This window comes from Oncorhynchus mykiss, chromosome 2 (genome assembly GCF_057628025.1).
Source record: "Oncorhynchus mykiss isolate SJ-2025 chromosome 2, ASM5762802v1, whole genome shotgun sequence".
NCBI classification, from domain to species: Eukaryota; Metazoa; Chordata; class Actinopteri; order Salmoniformes; family Salmonidae; genus Oncorhynchus; species Oncorhynchus mykiss.
Genome location: NC_143023.1, coordinates 70153323 through 70165531, shown reverse-complemented (window position 1 = coordinate 70165531; position 12209 = coordinate 70153323). Strand labels below are relative to the sequence as shown.

Sequence of the window (12209 nt, the reverse complement as noted above, 5' to 3'; positions counted from 1 at the left end):
TGTAGCCAAAGATTACAGGGTCCCCTGTTACACACCACGTATCACATTTAACAAACCAAATACCAAACCGTTGCAGGCATCCATACCATTATATCGTAAAATACGGAATACCGCCCAGCTCTACATCGACCAGCAAGGAGGGTTATATTAGTATGTAACACACGGCACCCGACCGCAAGGCGCTACATAGGGTAGTGCATACGGCCCAGTACATCACTGGGGCTGAACTCCCTGCCATACAGGACCTCAATACCAGGCAGTGTCAGAGGAAGGCCCTAAAAATTGTCAGACTCCAGCCACCCAAGTGCTACTGGAGAGCCAAGTCTGACCAATAGGCACCTGAACAGCAAGCCATAAGAGTGCTGAACAGTTAATCAAATGTCTACCCGGACAATTTACATTGACCTCCTTTTTATTATTGAATTTTCTTAATTGTTTTGCACTGATTCCATTGCACTGGTTCTATGCACACCCTCACACATACTACACTGACACTCCAACACACACATACATTTAGGGTAGAAAATGTACAGTGGGGCAAAAAATTATTTAGTCAGCCACCAATTGTGCATGTTCTCCCACTTAAAAAGATGAGCGAGGCCTGTAATTTTCATCATAGGTACACTTCAACTATGACAGACAAAATGAGAAAAAAAATCCAGAAAATCACATTGTAGGATTTTTTATGAATTTATTTGCAAATTATGGTGGAAAATAAGTATTTGGTCACCTACAAACAAGGAATATTTCTGGCTCTCACAGACCTGTAACTTCTTCTTTAAGAGGCTCCTCTGTCCTCCACTCGTTACCTGTAATAATGGCACCTGTTTGAACTTGTTATCAGTATAAAAGACACCTGTCCACAACCTCAAACAGTCACACTCCAAACTCCGCTATGGGCAAGACCAAAGAGCTGTCAAACGACACCAGAAACTAAATTGTAGACCTGCACCAGGCTGGGAAGACTGAATCTGCAATAGGTAAGCAGCTTGGTTTGAATAAATCAACTGTGGGAGCAATTATTAGGATATGGAAGACATACAAGATCACTGATAATCTCCCTCGATCTGGGGCTCCACGCAAGATCTCACCCCGTGGGGCCAAAATGATCACAAGAACGGTGAGCAAAAATCCCAGAACCACACAGGGGGACCTAGTGAATGACCTGCAGAGAGCTGGGACCAAAGTAACAAAGCCTACCATCAGTAACACACTACGCCGCCAGGGACTCAAATCCTGCAGTGCCAGACGTGTCCCCCTGCTTAAGCCAGTACATGTCCAGGCCTGTCTGAAGTTTGCTAGAGAGCATTTGGATGATCCAGAAGAAGATTGGGAGAATGTCATATGGTCAGATGAAACCAAAATATAACTTTTTGGTAAAAACTCAACTCGTCGTATTTGGAGGACAAAGAATGCTGAGTTGCATCCAAAGAACACCATACCTACTGTGAAGCATGGGGGTGGAAACGTCATGCTTTGGGGCTGTTTTTCTGCAAAGGAACCAGGACGACTGATCCGTGTATAGGAAAGAATGAATGGGGCCAAGTATTGTGAGATTTTGAGTGAAAACGTCATTCCATCAGCAAGGGCATTGAAGATGAAACGTGGCTGGGTCTTTCAGCATGACAATGATCCCAAACACACCGCCCGGGCAACGAAGGAGTGGCTTCGTAAGAAGCATTTCAAGGTCCTGGAGTGACCTAGCCAGTCTCCAGATCTCAACCCCATAGAAAATCTTTGGAGGGAGTTGAAAGTCCGTGTTGCCCAGCAACAGCCCCAAAACATCACTGTCTAGAGGAGATCTGCATGGAGGAATGGGCCAAAATACCAGCAACAGTGTGTGAAAACCTTGTGAAGACTTACAGAAAACATTTGACCTCTGTCATTGCCAACAAAGGGTATATAACAAAGTATTGAGAAACTTTTGTTATTGACCAAATACTTATTTCCCACCATAATTTGCAAATAAATTCATTAAAAATCCTACAATGTGATCTACTGGATTTTTTTTCTCATTTTGTCTGTCATAGTTGAAGTGTACCTATGATGAAAAATTACAAGCCTCTCTCATATTTTTAAGTGGGAGAACATGCACAATTGGTGGCTGACTAAATACTTTTTTGCCCCACAGTATATGCCTTAATTAAAAAAATTGGTATGTATGTATGTATGTATGTATGTGTATATATACTATTAGCTTTCATTTGACATGCTCCTATGAACTTCACATGTTGGTGCTCATGGAAATGACCTTGCAGCTGTAATCTAACTTTGTGGCAACCTGACCAAATTCACTTAGAAATCTGAGTTATAGATCTGTTAATCGCTTTGACAGCAGGTCTTAAAAGCGGTGGATCTGTTCTATGTGTGCTGTTTCTATGCCTACCATTTCATTTTTGTTCTTTTACTTTCGGGTTTGTACACCAGCTTCAAACAGCTGAAAAATACAATATTTTTGGTTATTGAAAATATATTTCACAGCGGTTTAGATGACACAGTGACTCTTGCTTGTTTTGTCACAAACTGAAATTAGACTAACTATTATTTTAGCAACCAGGAAATGGCAGTGATTTCTGCAAATTGCAACTCTTTAAGCATGAATGTATACTCCTATGAAAGGAACTTTTGAAGAGCTATCAGATTTCTTGTCATAGAATTTGAGTATGAATTTGCATGACATATGATTTGATTGTAAATTGAGGTAGGATTGACAGGGATATGGTTGAGTTTTGAAAGGGTTTAGTAATACGTACAGTATGAGGGTTTTCAGGGTCCTTGGGGAGAGAAGCCATTTAAAGCAATTTTTTTCTGGTTAGATTAATGCACTCTTGACATTGACCTTTCCAGGTTGACAGAGCAGTGGGTTGTTTGTGTGGTGTACTATACTGACTGTAACACAAAGTTTTGCTCCTTTTGTAGGTCATGGGAAGAATCACAAGGATGCCGCGTCTGTGCGTGCCACTCATCCCATACCAGCCGCCTGTGGGATCTACTACTTTGAAGTGAAGATTGTCAGCAAGGGCAGGGATGGGTAAGGGTTTGCTGATACTTGGTAACCCCACTGACTGTTCTGACCTCCCACCTTTTTTATTTTAACCTTGTGGTTTGTTTACCAATGTTAGCTATTGAAAATGGCGTGTAAAGAAACTAAAGAGAGCAGTAAATAACTGAAGGCAATTTGGGGACTGAAAGGATTTATCAGCAGCTATTGACTCATCAGACTGACTCATGTTGTCTAAACTGATGATGTTGTCGCTGACCTTTGATCTCCTGTTGTCTCCAGGTACATGGGGATTGGTCTGTCTGCCCAGGGAGTCAACATGAACAGACTGCCTGGTGAGTACGAGGGAAGGCGGTGGCAGACTGGAATTTTTAGATTGTAGGATGAGTGTGGGTTTTGGAGGTCATAGGGTTCACAGCTAGAACCCTGCCCATAATCTTTGCTTGATTGGTTAAGTATTGAAGGACAAGGAGTAGTGTAAGGTTTGCTTGTTCGGCTGTAATAGATTGTGGACAACTAAACCTGTGTTTTTATTATCACAACTCAGACATTGTTAATCTACAAAATCTATATCCAGATTTGTTTCCAGATGTATTGTCAGTGCTCCCTAGTGGTGCAACGGTCTTAGGCACTGCATCTCAGTGCTTGAGGCGTCACTACAGACACCCTGGTTCGAATTCAGGCTGTATCACAACCGGCCGTGATTTTTTTTTTTTTAAATTTATGAATTAAAGTCTGGAGTACCTGGAATGGATGGATCGAGATTTAATGTCACTGTTACAGAACATGCCTGGACTTGTTTGCACAGAGACTTTAGTAATGAGAGATGACATTTAACATGCAAAATACCACCCAATACCTTTGTCTGACCTGTATGAAGGTCAGGTGAAAGTGGAGCTGCCACAGACAGGACGGCTCACATTCATTGAAGAGGAAGGGAGAAATACAGTTGTAATGGTTGTTCATTTAGTAATCCTCTCAAGGCCATTTCATTCTCAATGCAGTATTTTCCTCAATCATATATTCCACAATACAGTTATGTTTAGCCCATTGTAGAATAATTCAAATATAGATCAAATTGTTTAGTCTGCAGCACTTCTGGTTCAGTGAATGAAGCCATCCAAGCAGAGGCACTCTCATGCCAGGGCCTGATGAGATTGGATGTAACCAAACAGGCTAGTAGATGAGTGTGTGCCACCAAACACGGAGAGTACAGAGCAGTATCAGTATATGAATAACGGGCCATCTGCATCCTGGCTTGGCCCACTGCTCAGCAGTAAATAGTTAATCAAACACTTTTCATTTCATCACCAGTTAAAGGTGCACTATGCAGAAATCTCTCCCTCATTTCCTGGTTGCTAAAATTATAATAGTTTGTCTAATTTCAGTTTGATAAAACAAGCAAGCAAGTATAGTGTAGAGCGGCTATTCCCAAACTGGGGTGCGCGTACCCCCAGGGTTAGTCCAAATAGAAATGTGATTCACGTTTTCCAACGGGGCGATACATTTGGGTGAGTTTTTTTTTTCTTTCTTGCCTGAGTAGTCTCGTTTCATTGCCAAAAATAAAATTAAACATCCAATCACATTAACCGCGACTTGGTCTATAAAAAAAGTGGTCAGAGGCCTCCCGGGTGGCGCAGTGGTCTAGGGCACTGCATCGCACTGGTTCGCGCACAGGCTCTGTCGCAGCCAGCCGTGACCGGGAGGTCCGTGGGGCGACACACAATTGGCATAGCGTCGTCCGGGTTAGGGAGGGTTTGGCCGGTAGGGATATCTTTGTCTCATCGCGCACTAGCGACTCCTGTGGCCGGCCGGGCGCAGTGCACGCTAACCAGGTCGCCAGGTGCACGGTGTTTCCTCTGACACATTGGTGCGGCTGGCTTCCAGGTTGGATGCGCACTGTGTTAAGAAGTAGTGCGGCTTGGTTGGGTTGTGTTTCGGAGGACGCATGGCTTTCGACCTTTGTCTCTCCCGAGCCCGAACGGGAGTTGTAGCGATGAGACAAGATAGTAACTACTAACAATTACTACTAACAAAACCATGAACTTGGGGAGAAAAGGGGGTAAAATATATATATATATTTTTTTAAGTGGTCAGATTAAGCAAATGCTAAACTATTGTTTTGCTAGCATATACTGTAATATGTTCCGGGATTCTTCCTAATGGCATTGAGTAGTACACCACATCAATCTCTGGCTTTATCAATAAGTGCATCGAGTACGTCATCCCCACAGTGACCGTACGTATATACCCCAACCAGAAGCCTGGCAACATTCGCTCTGAGCTGAAGGGAAGAGCTGCCGCTTTCAAGGAGCAGGACTCTAACCCGAAATCTTATAAGAAATCCTGCTATGTACTCTGACGAACCATCAAGCAAGCAAAGCATCAATACGAATTGTACTATACTGGCTCCGACGCTCGTCGGATGTGGCAGAGCTTTTGCAAACTATTACAGACTACAAAGGGAAGCACAACCGAGAGCTGCCCAGTAACACAAGCCTACCAAGACGAGCTAAATAACTTCTATGCCCACTTCGAGGCAAGTAACACTGGAAACATTCATGAGAGCATCAGCTGTTCCGGACGACTGTGTGATCACGCTCTCTGCAGCCGATGGGAGTAAGACCTTCAAACAAGTCAACATTCACAAGGCCGCAGGGCCAGACGGATTACCAGGATGTGTAATCTGAGCATGCGCTGACCAACTGGCAGGTGTCTTCACTGACATTTTCAACCTCTCCCTGTCCGAGTCTGTAATACCAACATCTTTTAAGCAGACCACCATTGTCCCTTTGCCCAAGAACACTAAGGTAACCTGCCTAAATGGCTACTGACCCGTAGCACTCACGTCTGTAGCCTTGAAATGCTTTGAAAGGCTTGTCATGGCTCACATCAACACCATTGCCCCAGAAACCGTAGACCCACTCCAATTTGCATACCGCACCAACAGATCCACAGATGATGCCGTCTCTATTGCACTCCACACTGCCCTTTCCCACCTGGACAAAAGGAACACCTATGTGAGAATGCTATTCATTGACTACAGCTCAGCGTTCAACACCATAGTGCCCTCAAAGCTCATCACTAAGCTAAGGACCTTGGGACTTAACACCTCCCTCTGCAACTGGATCCTGGACTTCCTGACAGACCGCCCCCAGGTGGTAAGTAACAACACATCCGCCACGCTGATCCTCAACACAGGGGTCCCTCGGGTGCTTGCTCAGTCCCCTCCTGTACTCCCTGTTCACTCATGACTGCATGGCCAAGCACGACTCCAACACCATCATTAAGTTTGCTGATGACACAACAGTGGTAGGCCCGATCACCGACAACGATGAGACAGCCTATAGGAAGGAGGTCAGAGACCTGACCATGTGGTGCCAGGACAACAATCTCTCCCTCAATGTGATCAAGACAAATGAGATTGTGGACTACAGGAAAAGGAGGACCGAGCACGCTCCCATTCTCATCTACGGGGCTGTTGTAGAGCAGGTTGAGAGCTTCAAGTTCCTTGGCGTCCACATCACCAACAAACTAACATGATCCAAGAACACCAAAACAGTCGTGAAGAGGGCATGACAAAACCTATTCCCCCTCAGGTGACTGAAAAGATTTGGCATGGGTCCTCAGATCCTCAAAAAGGTTATACAGGTGCACCATCGAGAGCATTGGTTGCATCACTGCCTGGCATGGCAACTGCTCGGCCTCTGACCGCAAAGCACAACAGAGGGTAGTGCATACGGTCCAGTACATCACCGGGGCCAAGCTTCCTGCCATCCAGGACCTCTATACCAGGCAGTGTCAGAGGAAGGCCCTAAAATTATCAAAGACCCCAGCCATCATAGACTGTTCTCTCTGCTTCCGCACGGCAAGCAGTACCGGCGCACCTCGTCTATGTCCAAGAGACTTCTAAACAGCTTCTGCCTCCAAACCATAAGACTCCTGAACATTTAATCAATTGGCAACCCAGACTATTTGCACTTAATTCTTCTTGCTGCTTCGGATATGGCTGGAACAATGCTGGGAGAAAAGGCCCAAAAAACTATACAGACAATGCTTTCAGCAAACAACACTGTTTCACAACGTATCAGTGACATGGCAGGAGATGTTTCGCATACAAGCCAGTGAATTATACATACAGCTGGTTGAGTCAACAGACGTGGCGGGCCTGGCTCAGCTCCTGGTATATGTCTGTTATGTTTACGGGAGGGGGGGTTCATTTATGGAATGCATCCTCTTCTGGTAACCAGGACAACAGGATAGGATATTGTTAAAGTACTGGACAGCTTTGTGACATCAAATGGCCTTTGGTGGTCAGGATGTGTATCTGTACTCATGGCTCAAAAGCCATGACGGGGAAACATAGTGGATTGTTAACACGCTTTCAAACACTTTCTCCCGATGTCACTTGGGAACACTGCAGTATCCACTGAGAGGCTCTTGCTGCCAAGGGAATGCCTGACACCTTGAAAGACGTTTTGGACACTACAGTGAAAATGATTAACTTTGTTAAAGCAAGGCCCCTGAACTCTCATGTATGTTATGCATTATGCAATGATATGGGCAGCGACCATGTAACGCTTTTACAACATACAGAAGTGGGCTGGTTATCAAGGGGCTAAGTATTGATGTGTTTTTTTTTAAATTGAGAGACGAGCTTAAAGTTTTCTTTACTGACCATCATTTTCACTTCTCTGACCGCTTGCATGATGACGAGTTTCTCACACGACTGTCCCGTCTGGGTGATGTTTTTTCTCGCCTGCATGATCTGAATCTAGGATTACAGGGACTCTCCGCAACTATTTTCAATGTGCGGAACAAAATTCAGGCTATGATTAAGAAGTTGGGGCTCTTCTCTGTCTGCGTTTAACAAGGACAACACACAGGACTTTCCATCATTGTATGATTTTTTTGTGTGCAATTGAACGCAAGCTTACGGACAATGTCATGTGATATAGCGAAGTACTTTCCGAAATGGACGACACAAATAACTGGATTCGTTATCCCTCTCATACCCTGCCTCCAGTCCACTTACCGATATCTGAACATTGAAATTGCAACAAGCAGTTCTGTGAAAATGGACTTTAATCAGAATCCACTGCCAGATTTCTGGATTGAGCTGCGCTCAGAGTATCCTCCCTTGGCAAGTTGTGCTGTTAAGACACTGATGCCCTTTGCAACCATGTACCTATGTGAGAGTGGATTCTCGGCCCTCACTAGCATGAAAACTAAATACAGGCACAGACTGTGTGTGATAAATGATTTTAAGACTGAGTCTCTCCAATACAACCCAACATTGCAGAGTTATGTGCATCATTTCATGCACACCCTTCTAATTAATCTGTGGTAAGTTATTCACAATTTATGATTAACAAATCAAAAAATTTTGTAAGATGGCAAAATTATTGATTATTATTGGTCCTATAAGAGCTCTTTGTCATTTCCCAATAGCTGGGTTGTGACGACAACTCACACTCATTCTTATGTTTAATAAATGTGTCATATAGTGTGTGTGTGTGGCAGGCTTAAAATTATGGCAAAAAAACACAATTTGAGTCAGGTGACCCTGGTGCTAGAGGTGGTACTCAGCTGGAGGTTGAATGTTTGAAGGGGTACGGGACCACTGGTGTTGAGAATCATTGTACCGTCTAAACCGCTGAAATTTATTTTCCATAACTAAAAATATAGTATTTTCTGCTGTTTTGAAGCTGGTGTACAAAACTGAAAATAAAAGATGCAAAGGTGAAACTTAAGAACAGGCAATGAGGGATGAGCATAAAGTGCATGTAGAGAATACATTCTTGCTTTAGTCCATCATGTACTCTCTCGCCCTTTCCCCCCCACAACTATGCAGGCACACACACTATCTCACACACAAGAAGAGATCACTGACTGTTAGTGGCTGCTGTGACACAGGAGGGTGGGTATATTTCTGACCTAGGCCCATGGGAGCTATGTTTCCTCTTGTCCACTGATGCGATTCCCTGCCAATTAGATCATTCCTCCAAGCTGCGCTGACCAATTGTATGACCCCTTCCTGTGTCACCTGCCTATTGGGTTCTCCATGGCGCCTGAGGCCTTTGGAATGCTTTGGACTCATCCAGCCAATTCTACATGCTCTTGCTGATTTCAACTGCTATTCATTCACACCCTGCTCTGATTGCTTCAAATGTATCTGTGTTACACAATGGTTGGAATATGGTGGAAATGGGGTGCGCTGTTGTGTTGGAGAGTTTAGTTGTATGAACATTGTTTATGAATATTTATTTTGTTACTGGGTTTCTAGTACAATATATGCCAACAGACTTTTGTACATTTGTGTAGGTGGTTGTTCAGGTCCTGGCTGTAATAGTTGTAAATTCCTTGTTGACCTCTGTGTGTCTGATCCCATAGTGGAGCCCTGCCCATTTCATTAGCATGTAGGGAACACTGAGCCCAGCTTTAGGAGTAATATCCCTGTCGGCGCTGCTCCGCAGATTAATCTAATACCTCACAGTTCACACACGACCTACTTTCTCTGCGCCACTTTCTCTTTTTGGTTGGTGACAGACCCTGATTGAGCCGACAATATACATTCTGCAGACACACACGAGCCGACACAGTACACCCCCCCACACAAACACATGCACTGAAGATCTCTCCATACAGAGCTCCCTCTGCCCATGCAGTCTACTCTCCTTCCCTGTCCGTATTGATACCATGCACACACGTAAGGCTCTGTTTTGAGTATGACTCATCGGTCAGTGCTTCTATTCAGAGACTGATGCCTCTCGCTGGCCACCCAGAGTATTGCACATGCTACACAGGACACAAGTGGGGATATCCAAATGAAAGAGACCATTTGTCAGGCTCAGCTCCTCCCGTGTCACTGTCTTTTATGGGGATATTATTGCTCCATCACACCGCTGGCTCACCCATCTCACTCCTTCTCCTCTCTGTATGAGTGGCACTGCCCTAACCATTAACTGATGCATATTCATCTAGCTAGATGTCAGATGAGAATAATTACCTGTAGTTGTAAGCTTATGGAAGTGTTGAGTTTCTCGATTTGTTTCCACCATGTTGTTAATGTGTAATATTCATGTACCATAGGTCTAGATTTCCTTTCATCACTTCTGCCTTTGTCTCCTATCCCAGGTTGGGACAAGCACTCGTATGGTTACCACGGTGACGATGGACACTCCTTCTGCTCTTCAGGGACTGGCCAACCATATGGCCCAACCTTCACCACTGGCGATGTGATTGGTTGCTGTGTGAACCTAATTAACAACACCTGTTTCTACACCAAGAATGGCATCAGTCTAGGTGAGAACTGCACAACAACAGTGCAGGGAAATAAACATCCAAGTTAACTGTTATATGAAAATGCACTATCCTTCACACATTTTGATATGTTCCCAGGCGATGTATACCATTCTCTTTACTTGATTGTAAATTCTAACATTTTTAATATCTTTCACTCCATTAACATTTGTTTCTCTCTGTTTGTTCTTCAGGTGTAGCATTTACAGACCTCCCTGTGAGTATTATACTGAAATGTGGACATATTTTATTCAAAGTCAAGGACTTCTGTTGTTTTACATGTGTGGTATATTGTATAGCAGGCGTCTTCATCCAATTTTGCCCAGGGACCCCCTCCCAGTCAAACCGGCAACCCAGGGACCCCATCATACGCAAACTATTTATTTTACGTCCAATTATAATTGTAAGAGGTGTAAACTCAGCCTGTTAGCTAGAAAGGTAACTCCAAACTTATTTTTGCTATGAGCAGCTGTTTAACTGGTTAAACAAAGGTTAGTAATGTGTTGAATGTCCAAGTCAAGAAAGCTTACCAGCAGCCAGCAACACCTGCTGCACTGGTAACCTGTTTACTGGTGCTTTCTCAATGCCTATGTCAGATACTCCAGTGAATGTAGTTAACTCCAAATGAGTGGAATTTGCTCAATATTAGGAATTGAGAAACAAAGTTCATATAATTGGAAATAAGATATTCTCCTATTTTCTACTGTAGATATGTAATTCAAAACATGTTTATTCTATTGTTGTGCTTCTACACCTGCATTGCTTGCTTTTTAGGGTTTTAGGCTGGGTTTCTGTATAGCACTTTAAGATATCAGCTGATGTAATGAGGGCTTTATAAATACATTTGATTTGATTGTTGCTAGCGATATTCATAAAAACATATTTTTATATTGTTGCGGAACCCCTGCAGGGACCCCCAGTTGAAAACCCATGTATAGTACTCTATACTGTTTCTTTGACTTCCTCATCTGACATTCTTTACTGGTGCCATTTTAATAGTATGTGTAGTAGCCTTGAATATTATTTTGAATAGCATGACTGTTATCTTTAAATTAGGGTAATTCAGTAGCGGTAGTTTTGCTCCTTCCATTAATGATGATGATGATGATGATGATATGAATGTCCTATATTATTCAGGGTTGCCATGCCAATGTCATCGGAGTGGGTGGCTGCTGTTTTACTGGCTCTGAACCAACTGTGCTATTTTGTTCGTTTTTTCACATTGTTTAAATTATTTTTGTACTTATTTTGTACATAATGTTGCTGTTACCGTCTCTTATGACTGACAAGAACTTCTGGACATCAGAACAGCGATTACTCACCTCAAACTAAATGAGGATTTTTTCTTTAACGAGTCCGACGCGAAGGATATACTGCTTTCTAGGGAGCGGGCCCAAATCCCTGTTATTTGCGTGAAGAAAAGACGGAGATAAAGGGAGTGGAGGTCGGGCTGCCTTCTGAGAATTCGTAGGCGAGTGAGTAAACCTCCAGCCCCAACAGATCCACAGATGACGCAATCTCAATCGCACTCCACACTGTCCTTTCTCACCTGGACAAAATAAACACCTATGTGAGAATGCTGTTCATTGACTACAGCTCAGCATTCAACACCATAGTGCCCACAAAGCTCATCACTAAGCTAAGGACCCTGGGACTAAACACCTCCCTCTGCAACTGGATTCTGGACTTCCTGACGGGATGCCCCCAGGTGGTAAGAGTAGGCGACAACACGTCTGCCACGCTGATTCTCAACATTGGGGCCCCGCAGGGGTGCATGCTCAGTCCCCTCATGTACTCCCTTTTCACCCACGACTGCGTGGCCAAACACGACTCCAACACTATCATTAAGTTTGCTGACGACACAACAGTGTGATTACCGACAACATTGAGACAGCCTATAGGGAGG

General features: G+C 43.8%; 1 protein-coding gene across 2 annotated transcripts in view; it reads left to right on the top strand.

Moving 5' to 3' along the window:
- Window positions 1-12209, top strand: part of LOC110495034 (ran-binding protein 10) — a 31544-nt gene that overhangs the window by 11180 nt on the left and 8155 nt on the right. For both annotated transcript variants that reach the window (XM_021570394.3, XM_021570386.3), the window contains exons 2-5: window positions 2920-3031; window positions 3284-3336; window positions 10139-10306; window positions 10498-10520. In XM_021570394.3, coding sequence (XP_021426069.2) covers window positions 2920-3031; window positions 3284-3336; window positions 10139-10306; window positions 10498-10520 — 356 coding nt within the window. The remainder of the gene's footprint in view (window positions 1-2919; window positions 3032-3283; window positions 3337-10138; window positions 10307-10497; window positions 10521-12209) is intronic.